This window comes from Calypte anna, chromosome 7 (genome assembly GCF_003957555.1).
Source record: "Calypte anna isolate BGI_N300 chromosome 7, bCalAnn1_v1.p, whole genome shotgun sequence".
Taxonomy (NCBI): Eukaryota; Metazoa; Chordata; class Aves; order Apodiformes; family Trochilidae; genus Calypte; species Calypte anna.
Window position 1 is genome coordinate 16,681,592 of NC_044253.1, and position 19,532 is coordinate 16,701,123.

The window sequence follows — 19,532 nt, forward strand, 5'->3', positions numbered from 1 at the left end:
TTAAATTTTTATTTACTCTTTATTGAACCAGAAGGTTTTAAAAATATTTTCAAAAGAAAATATTTAAAAAGTATAGAAATGACTTTGACTTGAAATCCTGACCTTCATCTTCAGCTGTCAATTCTGATTTGGCTTACCAAATTATTTAAGCTTCTCTAAACAGCATTTTTCAGCAGAAGAAAAACTGCACTCTTTATTGGCTCTTCACACGTGTGTGTGTCTCTGTGTCCCACATATCTGTTCAGGAGGTGCTTGGACCTGCCAGCCCTTCTCCACTTAAGACCTGTGGGTAGGAGCACTGAAGATATTTCTTGTAATTCCTACAGTCCTGTCTCTGCTTTTCAGCTTCAGGCACAGCGCAAGGTATGCACTGTGGCATAGCTGGGTATGAAGATGGCTTCCTATTTATAAATTTTAATTTGGCAGACAGCAGACTAAGAACATCTTTTTGAAAAGCAGTAAAATTCAAACTGCCCCATGCATTCTTAGGCCAGCAGCCCCTGCCCTGGGGTCTGATGTTGTTTGACAATTTGAGGAGCTCTCTTCTGAAACTCAGCTTCATTATTTAGGCTTTCTCCCTTCACCATGAGTTATTTCAGAGTCTGGGTTTGTCATGATTTTTTTTTTCCCAGGAGCTTTATTTCTTTGCTGTGTTTTGTTTTCTCCCCCTAGACAAACATTGGTTCCATCTTGGCATCAGTAAATCCCTACAAACCTATCCCTGGTCTGTACAGTGGGGATGCCATAGACCTGTACAGACAGCACCGCCTGGGTGAGCTGCCTCCCCACATCTTCGCCACCGCTAATGAGTGCTACTGCTGCTTGTGGAAGCGCCATGACAGCCAGTGTGTTCTGATAAGGTTAGAAATGGGAAAACCAGCTGCTCTCTGATGGCATTGCATGCCTTGCTCCTGCTGCTCCACTTGTGATGACATCCACAAAAATATCCACACCATCCTACCCTACCCTTTGCCCATCCCCTGCTTGCTGCAGTGGAAATGCCCCTGGAGATCACTTCTCTGCTGTGGGTGGGATGCTTGTTGTCTGGGTCTGTCCTGAATTTGTGAATATAATGTATCTCTTTTCCTTAACAGTGGAGAAAGTGGAGCTGGCAAGACTGAGAGCACCAAGTTGCTGCTAAAATTTCTGTCAGCCATGAGCCAGACCTCCCTTGGGGCCCCTGCATCTGAGAAGAGCACTCACGTAGAAGAAGCTATCTTAGAGAGCAGGTATGGTCACCTCCTGGGTGTACCAATCTCTGTCCCTACAGACACTGGTGTCTTTGGCAGGGGCACTGCCTTCTGCACTTGGGCATTTGGGCCTCTGGAGCTGGGGTGTGGATGGACCTGAACCTGAGCAGAGAGGCTTGTGCAGCTGAGTGGTGCCATGGCAGGGAAACACGGAGGTTGCGGTCTTGCTGGGATGCCTCGTGCTGGCTGCTCTCCCAGCTGCCTGTGGATGAATTAGGCTTCTTTCCAATAACAGCATGGGGCAGACAGGGAATTAATGCTCTACCCAAGGCTGGGATTTCTCCTTCCTTCAGTAACTCACCCCTGTGCCTTGCCTGGCTGCAGCCTCCAGCTCACCCACGCCACTGCACTTTCACTCTTTGCAACTCTCAGGCCCACGTATTTCATGGCAGTAGCTGCAGGGGTTGTGGGTAACATCCCTTCCTGCTGCAAGGATGGCTGTTCCAGGTCATTCCCATCTTCCACAGTTCTTGTTTCTGCTTGTGGTGAGTCTCTGTCACACTCTGATTCCTACTCTCCACCTGTAGTCCCCACTCTCCCTCCGCCTCCATTTGTTTCAGGCTACCAATGTGTCTGTCTCTCAGAGGTCCTGTGGGACACACTGGAGCTTTCTTGCTGTCCAGGCAGGTGATTTTAAGAATAAATGTCAGTGGCAGCTGTAAGGAGCATGAATGGGGAGTTTTGCTGGGGGCTTCAGCAGGGCCACTCAGAGCCGGAGCTGACACTGGGGAATAACCATCACTCACCAAAACCTTGCCAGGGCATCAGGCAGGCAGGGAAGCCTATGGTGCCCAGATGAAATGTGTTTGGGAAAGAAACTGGCAGCCATGGGGGGATGGAGACACACTCTGTGGGGAATCCTTTATGCCAGAGTAGGTCCTGATGCCCCTGTGGGAATGTGACTCACACTGGAGAGGGACACCCTGAGGGTGAGGAATCATGGCCCACAAGTGACTCATGCTGAAACTGGGACACCATGGGAAAAATGCCACTAAACCTGAAGAAGCAAAGTGAAGCTGAGGAAAATGAGTAAGAGGCAAAAAAACAGCAGAAAAAGTCAGGAAGCAAAGAGCAACAGAAGCTGCTACATGTGGGACTCCAGCATCCTGCACCCTCACAGTCTTGTGAGGAGGTTGTGAGGGACTGGTCATAACCTGAGGTAAAAATGGAATCTGAGGCTAAGAAAGGGGGGCAATATGTATTTGACTTCACTTAAGCCTTGAGAGAAGGGAGAAAAGTTGTTTACTTCAGTCTCCATTTTACTGTTTGTGTGCTCTTTAATACTGAAATCCCATGATTAGAAGTTTCTCTTCATCAGGAGTAAATTAAATTAAACAAAAATTTCCCAAAGCGAGACTGTTTTGCCTGTGTCTGGAGGACCTTGCTGGGGTCTTGCAGTTCAGTTCTGTCAAGGGCAACGCTGTAGGTTGGTTCCAATTTGAGCCTGTGATAGCAGCCTAGCTGCAGAAACCTCCAGATGAATAACTCAGATGTCTGCAACAGGACCTAGTTGTGTAGTAAGATGGACTACTTTGTGTGTGAAAGTGGCCATCATGTAAATGGTATATTTCAGGACCCAGAATGGAGAGAGGAGTAATGTCTCCTGGAAGGTGGTGACTCAGAAGAGTTACCAAGAACTGTGGTTAAAATAGCCTAAGCAGACATGGAGTATCTAATGTGGTAGCTATTGAGAGCATTGTGATTTTTGATTCTATAAGCAGAGCAGCATGGATCAGAAGAGTTGCTGCTTTTGGATCTGGTACTTGAGAGACCATTGTTGTATGATTTATCCTACCCAGGTGTGCAGATTTTACCAGGGATATGGGCAGACTGGAAAAAGCTCTTAAGTGTGATACAGTCACAGCTCAAGATCTGCAAAATCTGCTTTAAAGAGAGCAGCCTAGAAGGCTAAGCCTGCTTAGCAATTAAGTGTAGCTTGACTGATCCAGAAAGCTTATGATGGTAGGTAGGTCATTCCTGAGTTTGCAAAATCCCACAACTGTGAGGTGAAGTAAGAGGTCACGACCCATTTTGTGTACATCTCAAGTCCTATGTGAGATACTGCAATGTGAGTGTGAGATAATTTTGTCACTTTTTCTCTGGAGAAGCTGAAGACCTGTCCCAGAGCCAGAAGCTGCTACCACTCCCAAAAAAGTCCTTCTCAGATGTTTGCAGTTAAGCTTTATTTGCTCTGCCATTGGCCCTTCTTGGGTTAGCTTGTGGTGGATTTTCATCCTTGCACCCCAGTACATACCTAGGAACAATACTGGACTCTGTGTGCTTCGGACTATGCTATAAACAAAGCATTATATCAGCTTTCTATCATGCTTGGTGTATTTCTCAGAAATCGGGCTCTGAAAACTCCCTTTGCATTGTTGATTTTTGTCTGTTTTCCTTCTTGAAAATATCCCAGTCCATTATGAATCCTGCTAACTTTCCTCTCAGGTTTTGTTCTTGCTTGATTGACTCTGAAGCTCATTTCTACATGTTGGGTGGTGCTGCTGACAGCATATCAGTGTCAACTGTTACAACATTCCTATATGACTTTCCTGATACTCATCCATCTAATCTTTGAACATTCTTTCTGGTCTTCAGCTATGACTCTAAATCCTGGAGCTGCATATGTTGCAGTATTTCTAAAATCTAGGCTTCACTTTCTGCTGCCCTGACATGTTGCTGGTCCCCGCTGTTTGGACTCCTGCAGCACATCCACCCCGCTGCGCAGCCCCCTCCTGCTGTGCTGCTCCATCTCACGCAGTTTACTGCTGCATGGGCGCTGCTCTGTGATGTCCCTGCTGGCACAGGTGCTTTGCTCAACCTGGGTACCTGCCCTCCTTCCCGGTTGTATCAGATCACCCACCCCCCTGCTTTGCAGCTGCCACCACCCTCAGGCACACATGTGCCTGTTTTACTCCCCCATCCCCCAAAGAGTTCCGCACTCATGCGTGTGCCTGTTGCCAAGCTAAACTATAAAGATACTTCCTTGTGCTTTATTTATCTAATATAACTTGATTTAGAGCCATTAAGATTGGATGACTGGTTACCGGGCTCTCGCTGCAACTGTGCTGCATATAACATAACCCTGTCCTCTGTTTTTCTGGTTGTCCCATTAATTTTTGTTGGTTCGTGGTGTTGGTGTGCTCAGTGGGATATTTCTGTGCAATGTCCTTGTTTGCATACTTGTTTCAGAGGTGTGGGACTTGGAGGTCAAATTCTCCAGGGCAAGGAACTTACCTCATGGTGTGTGCACGCCAATTTCTGTGACAGGATTTTCTGTCGTAGTAACTTATTATAGCAGCAATTTTATTTCTATGCTTTTCTTTCTTTAAAGTGATAGTTTCAAGACATAAATTAGGAAAACACTGCCCAAAGTTTCCGGAAGGTTGTTGTGTCTTTCTCACAACCACATCGCTCACTTAGTGAGCACTTGGAAGCCCTGAAGCTTTTAACAAACTCCAGCAGTATCTGTAGTTGAGATTATTTGTCATCTTGTAATTATTAACTTGTGACTAATCTTCTGTCTGCCCTGTTTGCAGTGAAATGGCACAGTAGATCAATGGAGATGTTTAAAACATCAGTATTTCTCACCAGCAATTACAGCAACACATTTTGTCTAAAACTGTGTATATTTTAAAATTAAACATGACAACACAAAGACTGTTCTTGTAATGTCTTTGTTACTCCTTGTTTTTCAGGCCTTCAGATTATTTTAGAGTTGACTAAATTGCCAAAACAAATATTTTAATCGTGGCTTCAGTGCATCAGTTTGAATGGTTTAGGTTTTTCTCTTGTACTGTTTTGTGGAGCAGTGACGAGACTACATTTTATTTCATCGTTTTCCACATTACATGAACCTGGAGGGTGACCAGGAGACAAAATTCTTCGTTTCCACACCTGTCTGAAATTTGGTGATCATTTTTTGTTTGGGTTTTTTTTGTGTTTATTTACCTGAAGTGGATGATGTGGCTCTCTTAGAATCAAGTTTTCTAATCTATAATGTGTGAATATTCCCTCTGCTTGGAAACTATGTGGCTTGTGTCAACCTAAGTAATAACAAGTGTTTGTGTGTTCTGGTATCAAATTTCAGTACCAAACAAATCAGTTTAGTACTGTGTTTGTCTATTAGTTTGAAAATGTTTACCTGTAATTTTAAGAGATGGCTTATACTGTCTTCTCTTTCAAAGGTAGATGCAGAAATCAAGCACTAAGTGGTTTAAAGCTGCAGTGTTTGCCCTACATATCTGATGCTTCTGAAAAAAAATACAAGCCTGTATCATGGGATGCTCTTATGTTAAGCACATAGCCTGGCTGGGTCTTGCCACCTTTCTTTTCCTGAAACAGTATTGATTGGGAGTGCCCTCAACATCATGAATGTCAGCTGCCCGTACTGACTGGCGACTGATTTAATTAACTTCTGTCCCAAAGGTTTATAAACTATCCAGCAGTGTGTTACTCTTGCCATCCTTCCTTGCTCTTGAGTCTTTCCCACTTGTCCAGTCTGATGCTGTAAAAAATTAATCTCATATCGCAGAGAACACTGTGAATAAGGCTGGGCATTCACTTTGTTGTAACAGGGTCAAAGCACCAGTCTTACCTTGATTGCCTTGTTTCTGCAGCCCCATTCTGGAGGCCTTTGGAAATGCAAAGACAGTTTATAACAACAACTCCAGCCGCTTTGGCAAGTTCATCCAGCTGCACTTCTCTCAACATGGACACATCCAGGGAGGACGAGTAACTGACTGTATCCTTTTTTTCAGTGGACCAAAAATGGTTTGAGTGAGTGAAGGTGAGGAGGCATTCAGAGTACATCAGGAAATCTCTCATCAGAGTTTCTCAAAACTAGTTTATAACTCTGGGCAAATTTGCACTTTAAAGAAGGAGAAAGTGTTTGTTTTGTGGCTCTGTAACCCATCACTCTGGAAATGTTTGTTTAGGGTACTACATTAGGAAGGGACATAGTTTGACTTTTCACTTTGGCATTCACAACACTTGCTACCTAAATCCCTAGATTCTGCTGCCTAGGAAGATCCCTCATCTTGGTTGCTGATTATATCCTGCTTTTCCCAGAGGATTGTTCCCTGATGTTAGCTCTGCCAATGAGTTAATGATTTAGAAAAGTGAGACAAAGCAAAGAATCAATATATTCTGTGCAATACTTGTATGCAGAGGAGAACATTAATTTAGAGGGCCAGTTATGATTCCCTGTTTTTGGCTGCCCATCTCCAGTAATTGTAGAATATCACGAGTTGGAGGAGACCCAGGACTGCCTAAAACTAAACCAAGTAATTAAGAGTGTTTCCAGAACTCTGACAGACTTGGTGCTGTGATCATTTCCCTGGGGAGCCTGTTCCAGTGGTAGCAAGGACAGGGAGGACTGGGTATAGTCAAATTATGTTGTGCCATGACTGCTTTCTTCCCAATAGGCCCATGTAGGGCCATGTAGGCCTCCCCAAAAGCTTAGATATATCTACATGAGGCAGCTAAAGCTGGCTACATTTCTTGATGCTTGTGTTCAAAACTACTAATGACTGCAAACCACACTAATTTCCACAGGAGTAGCAGCTAGCTGATTTTACCACCATTGTAAATAACAGGCTTGGATTGTTTAGTCTCTGCTCTTTGTGCTGTTGGTAGATCCAAAATAGCTGTCTCTTGCAAGAGGCAATGAGAACTGATGCAAGACTTGATGTGTGCAATACAGACTTGGATGAGACTGGCCTCTTTATCTCTCTAGGTCTCCCTAATATGGCTCATCCTTTGTTGGGCTAACTCACCATTGTAGAGGTCCTATGCTCTATCTTATCCTGCCCTTCTAAATATCTCCTTGGCACATAGTGTCTCCATAGACGTATGGAGAGAGGAGTAGAGTGGAGGATCTGAGATGATGATTGGGATTGCTCTTTCTCCACTTTCCAGAGCATCTGTTATTTAATGATCTGTTGCTTGTTGCAGGGTTCATTCCAGTCTTTCTAAACAATTCTTTGTCAGTCATCAGGAGATCTGTGAATATGTCATTTGTTGTTTTTTTTGTTGTGTCTCCTTAACATGTTCTTCAGATTTACTGGAAAAGGTATGTGTCACCTCTACTGACTGATGGATGAGGCCCTCTTCATAATATGGTGGGGCAGTGCCAGTTCTTCTGCTGGATGATGCTGCCTCTGTCACAGCACAGACAGTAGCTTTTAAGGTGTTACTACTGCAACTGTCCCAGCTGAGGAAAACGATAGTGGAGGACCAATATTTCTTCTGTATCTATCAGAGTCTGCTCTCGTGTATTTGCTAAATACAGTGCTACAGAAAGACCCAAGTAAAAGCTGTTAACCAAGGGGAAAGGGAAAGAGAACAAGCTCCTGGAAAGTAAATTACATAGAAAGGAATATGGGGCTACAACTCCAGATGTCTCTTATGTAGTTTATTTTGGACTCAGGAACTCACTTAGGAGCAGGGCCAGAACTGTCAGGGTTCAGTTTGTCCGTGTGTGTGCTCTTGGTGAGCTCAAACAAGACTGTATGTGTTCATTTGTAGAGCCATACAAGACAAGATCTTGATGTAGAGCTTATATAGGCAATACTATCACTAAACTTGAAGAAATCTCTCTTGTGCATTGACCCTGGAAATATACCTGTGTTCTCATCCTCTCTGCTATTGCAAACACAAGTATGATCTCTTTCTACTTGCCAGTCCTGTGTTCTTTGTTTCAGAACAGAGTGGTACACCAAAACCCTGGAGAGAGGAATTACCACATCTTTTATGCTCTGCTAGCTGGTGTGAGTGGGGAGCAGAAAGGTAATTTCATTTCCTGGCACATGGCTCTGTTCTCTTTCCAATTCAGCATGTGAAGAAAGTGTAAGTCAACTAGAGTATGGATATTTCTGGTACTTGATATATAACTTTTTCTTGAATACTGTATGGGGATTTCATGGGAAACACAGAAAGGAGAGTAGAGGGAGAGGCTGAGGGTGACTGAAGTGCTATATAAGAAAAGACACTTAAGTCACTCTGAGGTGTAGGAAAAACTCAGTGCAAAGTGGAGGGGAGGATTAAGGGAGAAGAGGTAGTGAACCTGGCTAGAGGCAAAGGGTAAAGGATCTCGATTCACATGCTGATGGGAGCTGTTCAGGAAGTTCACAGGTTGGACTGACAGCCATACATTTACAACACCCTGCAGTATAGGTAACAGAAGTAAGAATTTGAAGACCAGCAATGTAGTGGTATGACTAGAGTCACAACATGCCCACTTTCTGAACAAAGGGGTTTAGTAGTTTGTGTGGGGAAGGGAGAGGTGGGTCTGTAAGAGGGTGGAAGCACCCTTTTTGTAGTGCAGCACCCCCTTCATGACATTTGTGTGTACCTATCCCTAGGAACTGCTGAGCACTGATGTCGTCTGGGAGGCTAGGTAGATGGGCAGGAACATTTTACAGTGAACTGGTTTTAAGGGGCTGGGGAATTTCTTCATTCCTTTGTTCTCTGTCTGCTAGTGTAGTCAGGTGGGAGAACTGAGCCTGGTGCAGAGTAGAAGGGAATAGGGCTTCAGTTCTAGGGAGTTCAGGCAGGGATGGCTATGAAGGTCAATTCGAAGATTTATCTAAATCAAAAGGAAATAGTGGGGACCCTGGTTATCTGATCCCCACTTGGAAGGTGGGGCAGGTACTTTGAGAAAACATACAAACCAGGTTCTGTTCTTCAGCAGTTCTCTGCGACTATTCCCCAGCTCCCTCTCCAAGCTGGTGTCCCAGGCTGCTTCATTTCCCTCGTCTGTAATGGGTTTCTGTCTTTTGATCATCCTTGTTTCTTTTCTCCATGGATCTTTTAATTATTTATCTTTTTTTGAAATGGGAGATCAAACATGGAGATAATATTTAAAATCTGTTTGTGCAAAAGATTTATGCAGAAACCTGATTCTGCTTTTATGTTTTGTTCTTCTTCGAAAACTGAAAGAATGGAACTCTTAATCTTTTGACTTCTACTTAGCACTGAGTTATGTGCTCAGAAGTCTTACCGTAACTCTCTGAACCCTGTCAAGTGGAGATTCCTAATTTAGAGGAGTATATAGTTGAGACTATTTTTCTACATAATTGAATTTAATCTTACTTTTTTATGTGGAGTCAGTTAAATATTGAGATGTTCTGCTACTCTGCAGCTTGGGATTTGACTGTTCTAAATAATTTTGCATACCATCTGCAAGCTTTGTTACCACACACCCTCCTCTTCTCCGGTGCTTTCACTGTCTAGGTGTGGCTTTTGAGGGATATAGAATCTGTTCAGATTAACTCTATCGTTTACTATAGTAAACATGCACACTGGCTTTGGAAACCAAGATCATAGAATGAAAAGGCTGATTGCTGAATAAATTCTTGTCTTTCTCCTCCCTGCCTTTTTTTCCTCTGTTGCAGAAAGCCTTTCCCTCTCTGAGCCAGAGACTTACCACTACTTGAACCAGTCTGGCTGTGTGACTGATGAGAACCTGAATGATGCAGAGATGTTCAGTAAGGTCATGGTGAGTCTTGTCCTAATTTCTCCTGAATGTTTTAAGGATGATTTCATGGGCAGAATTTATTTGCTTTAAGCCCAAATTTGGTGTTCAGTGAATCTGAAACTCATACCTACCTTTCTTTAATGGTAAAAACAAGGCTTTAAAAGTGTTCTTAGTGTACAGAAATGGGGAACTAGTTGAGGATGAACAATAATTTAGGATGATGGAAACTTTGGGAATCATGAACCTGACCTGACACTACATGGATCCAGGGAGCCCTCTAGATGGCCTGATGAAGGAAACCTCACATTGACCATTCAAAGGGGATAGTTTTGTCTGGAGATAGTGGGCTCCAGAAGCTTTCTGATAAAGTTGGACCACCTGTCCAAGTGGCATATTCTAAAATACCACACAGATTTCAATAGATATCTAACTTCAACAGGGGTAACAGATTTAGTGGGATGAATGTGCAGTTCATGTTTTGTTTGATAAGTGTTTATCAGCCTGAGGGCTCTAGTAATCTTGGTGAAACCAGAAAGGCAATGTGAAAGGAGTGATCTTAGGATTTCAATAGCTCCTGCCTAGGTATGATTTAAGGGAAAACATCTCCTGTACAGCAGAGGTTTCAATGGCAACGTGGTATTTATATTTCAGCTGAAGAGAGGCCAGAGGAAAGAAGAGAACTAGAACCCTGTAGTACCCCACTGACAAAGCAAATGTGTAAAACTTAGGTCCTAGCTATTAAAGTCAATTTATACCCCAGGACTCAGGCTCAGATGCACTGAGACACTGTGAATATGCTGTACTTTCTCATTATCTAGTAATCTGTTTCTAACCTTCTAGCATTTAATGCTGAAAGCCTGTTTTCAAATCATGCTGCATGAATCTGCTATTCTAAGCTGGAGTAAATTTAGGGTGTTACATGAAACAGAGTAAATGATCCAGAGTTATATAGATATGTCTTTCAGGGAAGACAACAAGGTAGAATGTCAAGAAGTCCAGTGACATCTGTAACCTGAACTGCCAGTGATCAGGGAAGAATTTCCTCAGCCGCAGACAAACACTTTCTTCCTGTGACAGAGAGGCAACAGTAGCAGCAAAGTCCATCTTGAAAATAGGGGAAATGCCCACCTGCCTTAGATGGGGATAGGGTAAATAAAGGACAGAATGGGAGACATTGGTGGAGTGGCTGTGTCATCCTCAGATTTCACTTTGATTCATGATGACTGTTTTCTGAGTTTTACATCATTTACATGAGTGTGGTAGTTGCATTGTACTCTGGTTGTACATGCAGCCAAGATTACCTGTGTGGTTTTGCATAGACTGCCATGAAGGTGGTGGATTTCAGTGCTGAAGAAATCAGAGACATCTTCAAGCTTCTTTCTGGCACGCTTCATCTGGGAAATGTTGAATTCATGACAGCTGGAGGGGCCCAGGTTACAACAAAAGCAGGTAAGCAGAACCCAGAGCAACTTGGTAGACCATGCAAAGCTCTAAAAGCCCCCCCAAAAAGACCAGCCTGTCATCCTTTCTCCCTCAGTAATGCTGGTCTGCAGTGCTTTTGCCAGTAGATTCCTTGCAGTTTAACCCTGCAAAAGCATTGCCACAGGATGCATGTCTCCAGAGCACCAATTTGATTTAGTTGGGCTGTTGTCCTGTGATCTTTTTATCCCCCTCAATATTCTCAGGCTGAGTCTACAGCCTCACAGATTCTCTTTTGTGTTGAAAGAGTGGGAAAAAATAGGAGCAGGGAGGAGTCTTAGATAAAAGTAGCCTGTTACAGACTTTCCCGTATGTTCCTTTGAAGCATCTGCTAGTGTGCACTGTGTTGCAGTTATCCAATCTGAGCTGGTCTGCTAGAGTGAATCCCTGAATAGACAGAAGCAGTGATTATTTATCAGAAGTGCTTCAAGTCTTTAATTAATTGCCATTCTTCTTGACATCCAATTTTAGCAGTCCCATTCTCAGAGACTGCACTACCTGTAGGAAAATATATCTTCTCATTCAATAAATATTTTGCTGGTGCTGAGCTTTACACAGTTCTTTGATCTTCCTGTTGTCATCAGAAAGGCTGACTTAGGTGCTTGTTTGCCTGCTCCGTAATGGGTGCTGACCATCCCTCAGACTGGATATGTGAGCTTACAGCTTTGGGTATGCAAAAGAGACTTAAGTAAAGGGGAGTGCATTTTGTGATGGGACTTGGTCACTTACCATGTAGGAGTCCCTGAGATGTTATTATTGAGGTGCAGAATATGGATCCCCCATGAGTGATGGGGATTCCTACAGCAGAAAAAACGTGTGTCTTCCTTTGTTATTAGTGCTGAACATTGCCAGTGACCTCCTGGGCTTAGATGCTTTCCAGCTTTCTGAAGTACTGACGCAGAGGTCTATGATTCTACGTGGGGAAGAGATCAGCTCCCCTCTCACTGTAGAGCAGGTAAGTGTCCTAGTGTATGCAACTACTTCTGCATTTCCAGGCCCTCTGTCTCCCTCTTGTATAATTCATTCAAGGGTAGGTTTTCTCTTACATCCTGTATGTCCTCATGTATTTTGCCCTTATTGGTAGTTCAGGTCTCAAAGCTGACTCCTTTTTAGGCTTTGTAGGGTAGTTCACTTGGAAATGGCAATACATAATACTGGTTTTAAGTCACTTTCACTCACCAGGAATTGGTCATTCTTGTTTCATGCAGAAGGTACATCAGATGCTTTGTGATAATTGCATGTGTGAATGCTTTTACTTCACAGAACTCCCAGGTTACGCTCCATTTACTGGAAGATTAAAAGCTTGCACAAAGTTACCACGAAACATCCAGCTGGTGGTAGATTGTTACCCCACAGTGCCTTCTTCATGTATCTGTACAACTGCAAAGGAGGACAAAACAAATGGATATGTGATTCTCATCTTCCCAAACTGTGCTGTGTATTGGAGACAGTTCTGCTTATCTGTTATGGGTCTCTGTGGTTCATTAGTGTTGTGCCTATGAAATTTAACTCATGATGTTGCTGATCACTTGAGGGCACTCTTGGTGTTTTAGGTCCATGTATAGGTAACTTCTGCATAGATAAAATCTTCTGTCATTTATAAAATTACTTCTTACTGAAAAACAAGGAAGAAGCAGCATGGTATAGCAAAATGAACATCTGTAATGGAAATCTTGTGCCAGCACAGACTGCAGAGGGTTATCAATCCAACCCTTCCCATACAAACAAATCAGAGTTACTAGGCTGTCTCAGATCGATGTGTCTAACTCTCCTTCAGATTTCCCATGGAAGGAATTTCACAGCCTCCTTAAGTATGCTGCTGGAAAAGATTTTTCCTCCTATTTAGATTACCTTTGACATCCCAGCTGTCCACCTTATAAGCTTCCACTACTGTGGAGTTTTTCGTGTGGTGTTTTCTAGCTTTTCTAAGCTAAACAATCCAGTTCCTTCAATGTTTTCTTACAAGTATTTTTCTAAATCTCTTTTTCTGTCCTTTTTTTCCCACGTCTTTCAAGAAGCGGAGTGCCTATAACCATATTCCGACTGAAGTCTCAGCAGAACTCATTACAGCAGAGTATCGTAGAATCATAGGATGATAGGGATGGAGGGACCTCTAGAGATCATCTAGTCCAACCCCTCTGCCAGAGCAGGATAACCTAGGGCAGGCCACACAGGAATGCATTCAGGCAAGTTTTGAAAGCCCCCAGAGAAGGAGATTCCACAGCAATCTGGGCAGCCTGTTCCAGTGTTCTGTCACTGTAACAGTAAAGAAGTTTCTTCTCATGTTGAGGTGGAACTTCCTATATTCTTGTTTGAACTCATTATTCCTTGTCCTATTACTGGAAAGTCATTGGCCTCTTCTCCTTGACACCCACCCCTCAGATATTTATAGATATTATTAAGATCCCTTCTCAGCCCTCTTTACTCAAGGCTAAACAGCCCCAGTTTTTTCAGTCGTTCTTCACAGGAGAGCTGCTCAAGTCCCTTAATCGTCCTTGTAGCTCTCCGTTGGACTGTCTCTAGTATATCCCTGTCTCTCTTCAACTGGAGAGCCCAAAACTGGATACAGTATTCCAGGTGTGAGTAGTTGCTTCTTTTCTTGCTGCAAACACACCTGCTAATATACCAGAAACTAAGCTTTGTCTTTAAAAACTGGTGTCTTTTTCATAGACTGTGACCTTTCTTTGAAATGAAATTGTGTGAAAATTATTTTTCAGCCTATAATCTGTGATAGATAGCCTCAGTATTCAGTACCACACTTTCTCTTCTCAGCTGTCTGTCCTAAATAAGCCGCATCTTTCTATAGCAGTGCATAAGGGTGTATAACAAATTATGCCAGAGACAGAGCAACAGTGTGCAGTTGTAGTACTCACAAGAGTCTCTCTGAACAGAGCTTTCCCCAGTGGTGTAGCTATTTCTGACATTTGTGCAGGTTGGATCCCACACTTAATGCTTTCAGCCTTGTGAAATACTAAAACTGGAAGAAAATTGTTTTATCAAGTGAATGCTGCTACTTAGCTGCCATCATTAGTTGAGCCTGTTGCACTGAACATGGTGCATGTAAAGACTGCTCCACCTCAAGCCCTCATGTCTTGTACCCTTCTATTCCCACTTGTTCATGCAGGAATGTATTGATAGAGCAGTCAGGGATTTCTCATTGTGTAAGAAACCTGTTGCTCATCTGAGCTCTGATATTTCAGTAGGAATAGGTAAACTGGCATGAAGGTGGGCAAAGCTGGGAGGATGAAAGGAGACTTTGAGAATCTCATTTGGGCATTCTCAGTCCCAACTAATAACACAGACCATCTGATGGAGAGAAGAAATACACAGAAAAGGCATTTATGCCTATGCCTTGAAATGTTTGCTTCTTCAGGATCCTTCCCCACTTCCAGCATCTTTCTTCCCATTAAGATCCATGCTATCTTCTTTCCTGGCCCCTTTTTCTATTCTCTGGGATCATGTCTTCTATTTGAGAATTTTTTTTTTTCCCCAGAACTTTAAGCCATGGTTTCTCAGCCTAAATAATGTATGTGTAGGACAGCATATGATCAGCCACTTAATTTGTGATTCTATCTCATGTCTTTTTATTAATTGATGGATTTGGGGTGTGCCACACTTGTTTATTCCAAGTATTACCAAAACTTAGAGCCAGCCCATTTCTTCTACAGCTATGAAGTAGCAAGCTTTTGCTTGAGATTTCAGAAGTTCAATTTTGAACATTCATCAACACACTTGCATGTAACAAGTTGTCTACTGCCTGTTAGTGATTACAATTTATGTTATTTTTTCCACCATGGGATGTTGGGTCAGCTCCAAAAAGGTCTCCAACCCAAGCTCTTCTGGGACATGTGTCCTGGCTGATGGCAGGGCTACCCAGATTTCCAGTAAGATAATGCTGTTTGCAGGAAAATTTTGGAGAGGAGATTTTTGAGGCTAGCTTGGTGACAGAATACTCTATTAAATTCTGCCCTACTAGTTTTTAAAAAATTGAGTGGACACCCGTTTGGCAGCTCTGCTATCAGGAGTACTGAACCAAGATACCTCATCTGTCACTGCAAATATTGTCTCAGGTGATTCAAATGACTGCTACAGGCTTAGTCAGGAGGTATTTTGTGACATTCCCTGCACAAACACCTGTTCTGAAACATGTCAAGGATTTTGCTGCTTCTTTCAGCCTCTCAAGTTCAGTTACCCAAAGGTCAGATGTGATACATCTATATGTGGCTGGGCTATTTGCAAATTCAGTGTTGACTGTACATATAAATACTGTACCATGCACAGTCAGTACAGAGGCTGAGGTGTCTGAAGAGGAATGGAGGAACCTGAAGTCCCATAGAGATTTGTGGTGCCCCTTACACCTCTTCTCACTGTGACTCTTTTTTCTCTTTGTATTTACAGGCAGCTGACTCCAGGGACTCCCTTGCTATGGCACTGTATTCCCAGTGTTTTTCATGGCTCATTAGCAAGATTAATACAAAGATCAGGGGCAAGGAAAACTTTAAGTCTGTGGGCATCCTGGATATCTTTGGCTTTGAGAACTTTCAGGTAAGGGTTTTGTGCTGTGCAAGGTGTGTTTGTTTCAAAGATGCCAGTGCCTATAGGAAGAAATTTTGATTGGTATGAATCCTTTATAGTTTAGCATAGGACATTCTTGCATTTCTCCACTGGCGCTTCCCTCTGGGAGCAGCAAGATATATTTAGGTGTCCATTTCTGTTACCTGTATTCATATAGGCTGATGCTGAAGGCTGTTTTGTTACACAGACCCTAAGCAGATGTGCTGTGATAGGCAATAGCAAATTTTTGTCTTTTAGAGAAATTAAATGTCCAAGCCCTAGGTGCACATGATTGTTTGCATCTGTTTTGCCTTGTGTTGAGAATCCTGTGTGTAATGATTCTGATTGCAGCTGATGAGGGATCTACATTGAGCAGCCATATAGTGACTGCTTAGATATTTTGCAGAAGAGAAATCCAGTTGACCTAACACTTAAGAAATGCTATTTCAATGCTACTTCTTTCTTCCTAAGAAGAAGGGAAAAATGAGTGTCTTCTGCATCCTTTACTACTTTTTAGGCCTACTGAATTAACCTGGCATGAGCTACAAAAGCTGTTCTTCTAGTCAACCTCCACATACTTTCCTATTCATGTCCATGTGACACCCCTTGCCTCTGTGCTCTCTGGCCTTATTCCAGGCCTGGAACCTTCCCCATAGCTTTTATACATTCTTTTAGAGTTCAGGGACAAATGTTAAGTTTCATAATTTTTGTTTCTTCTCACAGGTGAATCGTTTTGAGCAGTTTAACATTAACTATGCAAATGAGAAGCTCCAGGAGTATTTCAATAAACACATTTTCTCTTTGGAGCAGCTGGAATATAACAGGTAACAAATGGGGAAAGTGTCCCTCAATTGCTTTCATGGATGGCAGAATGGAGGACATGATTCCTCCTTTGTGCTCCTCAGTCCCTACCTAAGGCAAAAGAGGCAGCTGGGCATTAGTGCAGCTCTGACTGCATAGATGCCTTCTGTGGGCGGTGTCTGTGTGCTTTGCCAGAATAGGTCACTTGTCCTCAAGTAAAAAGCTTTCTCCCCTGCAGTATTTGGGAAGTCCAGATTCCATTCTAACTCCCAGCTGAATGGGAAGATCTTGGACTTTAGCCCATTATAACACACGGTCACTGGCCTTATTACTGACTTCAGTAATGATTTACCTCAGGTGATGGTATTATGCAGGCAGAATCTTGGTATGCAAAAAGCAGAGATCCTGAAGATGGATAGGTATACCACAGCTCTTTCCGTCCTAGGGATTCCTATGGTGTGAAGAGGGCTGTTTTCCTCAGCAAGGAGTTATAAATAAGGCTATTTCTTGGCCTTAAAGAGTGTGGGGCCCTCTGCACGGCTGTTTCCCTTCTGTGGGCTTCATACTGGATTACATTCTGAGAAGTACCTGGGAAGTTCCAGAGTGTTTCTGCTTCTAGAGAACTCTGTTAGACAAATAATTCAGCTCTTACTCTGAAACAGAAGCCTTTATGTTTGTGAATGAAGCAATTGGATAGCGTCAGTGAGGTCAAATGAGAGCAGTCTTGTAAAGGGAAATCATTGAATAGGCAATTCATGAAATTCTGAAGATTACAACACTGCAAGGCTATTTATGCACTCACTTTTCAGACCAATTCCAGCATTGCAGGAAACTTGTGTTAACAATGGTATCATCATAACAAAAGATTTTTTCCCGATGATTACATAGGAGTTGAAGTTCCATGACTAAACTTTGGAAAGAATGAATTTTATTATTGACTACTCATCAGGTTATTCTAGGGTGATGTGATTAAAACTTATCTTTCACAGTATCAGCTCTGCTTCCTCAAGTTTACTAACTAGCTCCATGAATTTCATCATGTGCTTAGACAAGGATCTGTGGCACTCAAGACATCTTGACTCATTTGTGATTTGATTTGTTTCAGAAAACTCTTCTCCCTTCAATTCTGAAAGGTCTTCTTGCTCTTAGAAGGAATCCAGAAGGTGGTCTTGTGAAATTATATGGCCTCTGACAGCCATTGCTACAAAATCTGAAACACAGTGAACTATTTTGTGTCATGAAGATCTTACATTTTCTGTAGGGAATAGATAGCTCTTAACCATTCTTCAGAAATGGTACCAGTTTGCTGCTTCCAGCTGTTGTCCACAGGTTTCTGAATGCTTTGAATCTGAAAGTATGAAACCTAGGCTGCAGGGTTTATAGACAATATCTTCACTGTCTTCCAAATGTTAGCCTTCACCTGAAAGATGGATATGTCAGAATGTCAGTAAGTAGCTTCACACAAAGTCTGTAGTCTTCCTTGGACTCCTGAGCAAAAGTTATTTCCAGGCTTCCCTGAATTCTGAAAACAGAAATGGCCTGTGCTATGTGAGTATAAGAAGGTAGTGATTCAGCCCAGTTTTACAGAATTTCATGGATGATTTTCAAAGCACACTTATTGCACAGCTGTATCTATGTCACCTTCCATTCTGAAAGTTGCAGGTCTACTCTGTAAGTCCCCTCCATGTCATGCCAAAGCTTATATGTCATCCTCTTCAAAACTCTTCCTGAAAAGTTTCTCCCATCTCTTCTTGGTGGACCTATGAACTGTGGTTCAGTCTTTTGGCAGATGTGCTTTAGGCCTCCTTCCCAGATGGGTGGGTCAACAGTTGACTTTTGAAGCTATGTAGCAAAGTGGCCATCATCACCACCACTTGGGCTGATGCTCACTCCTGAAAGAGCAACTGACAGCAACTACTATTTTTTAGTGCTTGGTGTGGAATTTGCACAATAACTACAAGATGAGCATCAGCGTAGGTCACTGAGATGAATAAGAAAAGCTGTCTTCTACTTCCATCCTTTTGTGTCAGCAGTGCATTTTGTGTCTTTTTCCTCAGCCATTGCAAAGTCTAATTCCTGCAAGTCGTTCTGAGTCACGGAACAGCTGCTCAGAACTTCTCTTCTCCTGCACCTCAGGGCATTGTATCTTGCATTTCACATCTTTGTTCTGTTTGTTCTTCACAGGGAAGGGATAATCTGGGAAGCCATTGACTGGATGGATAATGCAGAGTGCCTGGACCTTATCGAGAAGGTGAGCAGCTATCTATGACAGTTTCCAGGGATCACACTGGGGACTTCTGATTGTCTTAAGACCAGGTGGTTCCTGGTTTAAAAAACAGGTAGTTGCTTAGATCCTCTTCCCATCATAATCTGGCATAAGTGCAATCTCTTCTAACCACTATCAGCTCAAGAATGCAGATCTCTGAGGCTCATGGTTGAGAGTAATCTTAAGGAGTTTGTCATAGTTTTAGACGGGGAGCAGCCTTTCAGCAAAACCTTAATGTGCATTTTTTATAAATAATCATTGCTTATGTTTTTCTTGCTGAATGCATTGGCTGGGCAGAATTCTGTGTTCAGCTTAAGGTTTGCTGGGTATATTTCAGGGATCACTGCTTAATATGTTGTCCAGATCTCCAGTTCTTAGCTTGCTATTGTATAATTAGAGCTTTTGCTGACTGTAAAAGTCTGTCTCTTGTTTGGCTGTAGAAACTGGGTCTACTGGCTTTGGTGAACGAAGAGAGTCGATTCCCCAAAGGCACAGACAACACTCTTCTGGAAAAACTTCACAGCCAGCATATGGTAAGTTAGAGAATAACCCAGCAGGCAAATGATCAGTATGTTAGCCTCATCAGAGTTTCAAAACTGAAAGTGAAGGTTTTGTTGATATAAAATATGTTCTTTGTGCAGGAAATTTAAAATGCCTTAGGCATGAACCTGCAAGTATTTAATAAGGCTTCACTGAAAAAATTTAT

At 42.6% G+C, this 19,532-nt stretch overlaps 1 protein-coding gene across 3 annotated transcripts in view; it reads left to right on the forward strand.

The window, feature by feature from the left end:
• The window catches only part of LOC103532494 (unconventional myosin-X-like), a 92,406-nt gene that overhangs the window by 23,441 nt on the left and 49,433 nt on the right, over window positions 1–19,532 (forward strand). For 2 of the 3 annotated variants that reach the window (XM_030454049.1, XM_030454051.1), the window contains exons 4-15: window positions 673–860; window positions 1,095–1,229; window positions 5,867–5,991; window positions 7,307–7,320; window positions 7,952–8,036; window positions 9,644–9,747; window positions 11,046–11,175; window positions 12,042–12,160; window positions 15,604–15,750; window positions 16,483–16,583; window positions 18,745–18,811; window positions 19,267–19,359. In XM_030454049.1, the coding sequence (XP_030309909.1) occupies window positions 673–860; window positions 1,095–1,229; window positions 5,867–5,991; window positions 7,307–7,320; window positions 7,952–8,036; window positions 9,644–9,747; window positions 11,046–11,175; window positions 12,042–12,160; window positions 15,604–15,750; window positions 16,483–16,583; window positions 18,745–18,811; window positions 19,267–19,359 (1,308 nt within the window). The remainder of the gene's footprint in view (window positions 1–672; window positions 861–1,094; window positions 1,230–5,866; window positions 5,992–7,306; window positions 7,321–7,951; window positions 8,037–9,643; window positions 9,748–11,045; window positions 11,176–12,041; window positions 12,161–15,603; window positions 15,751–16,482; window positions 16,584–18,744; window positions 18,812–19,266; window positions 19,360–19,532) is intronic. The other variant, XM_030454050.1, reaches the window with a different exon arrangement.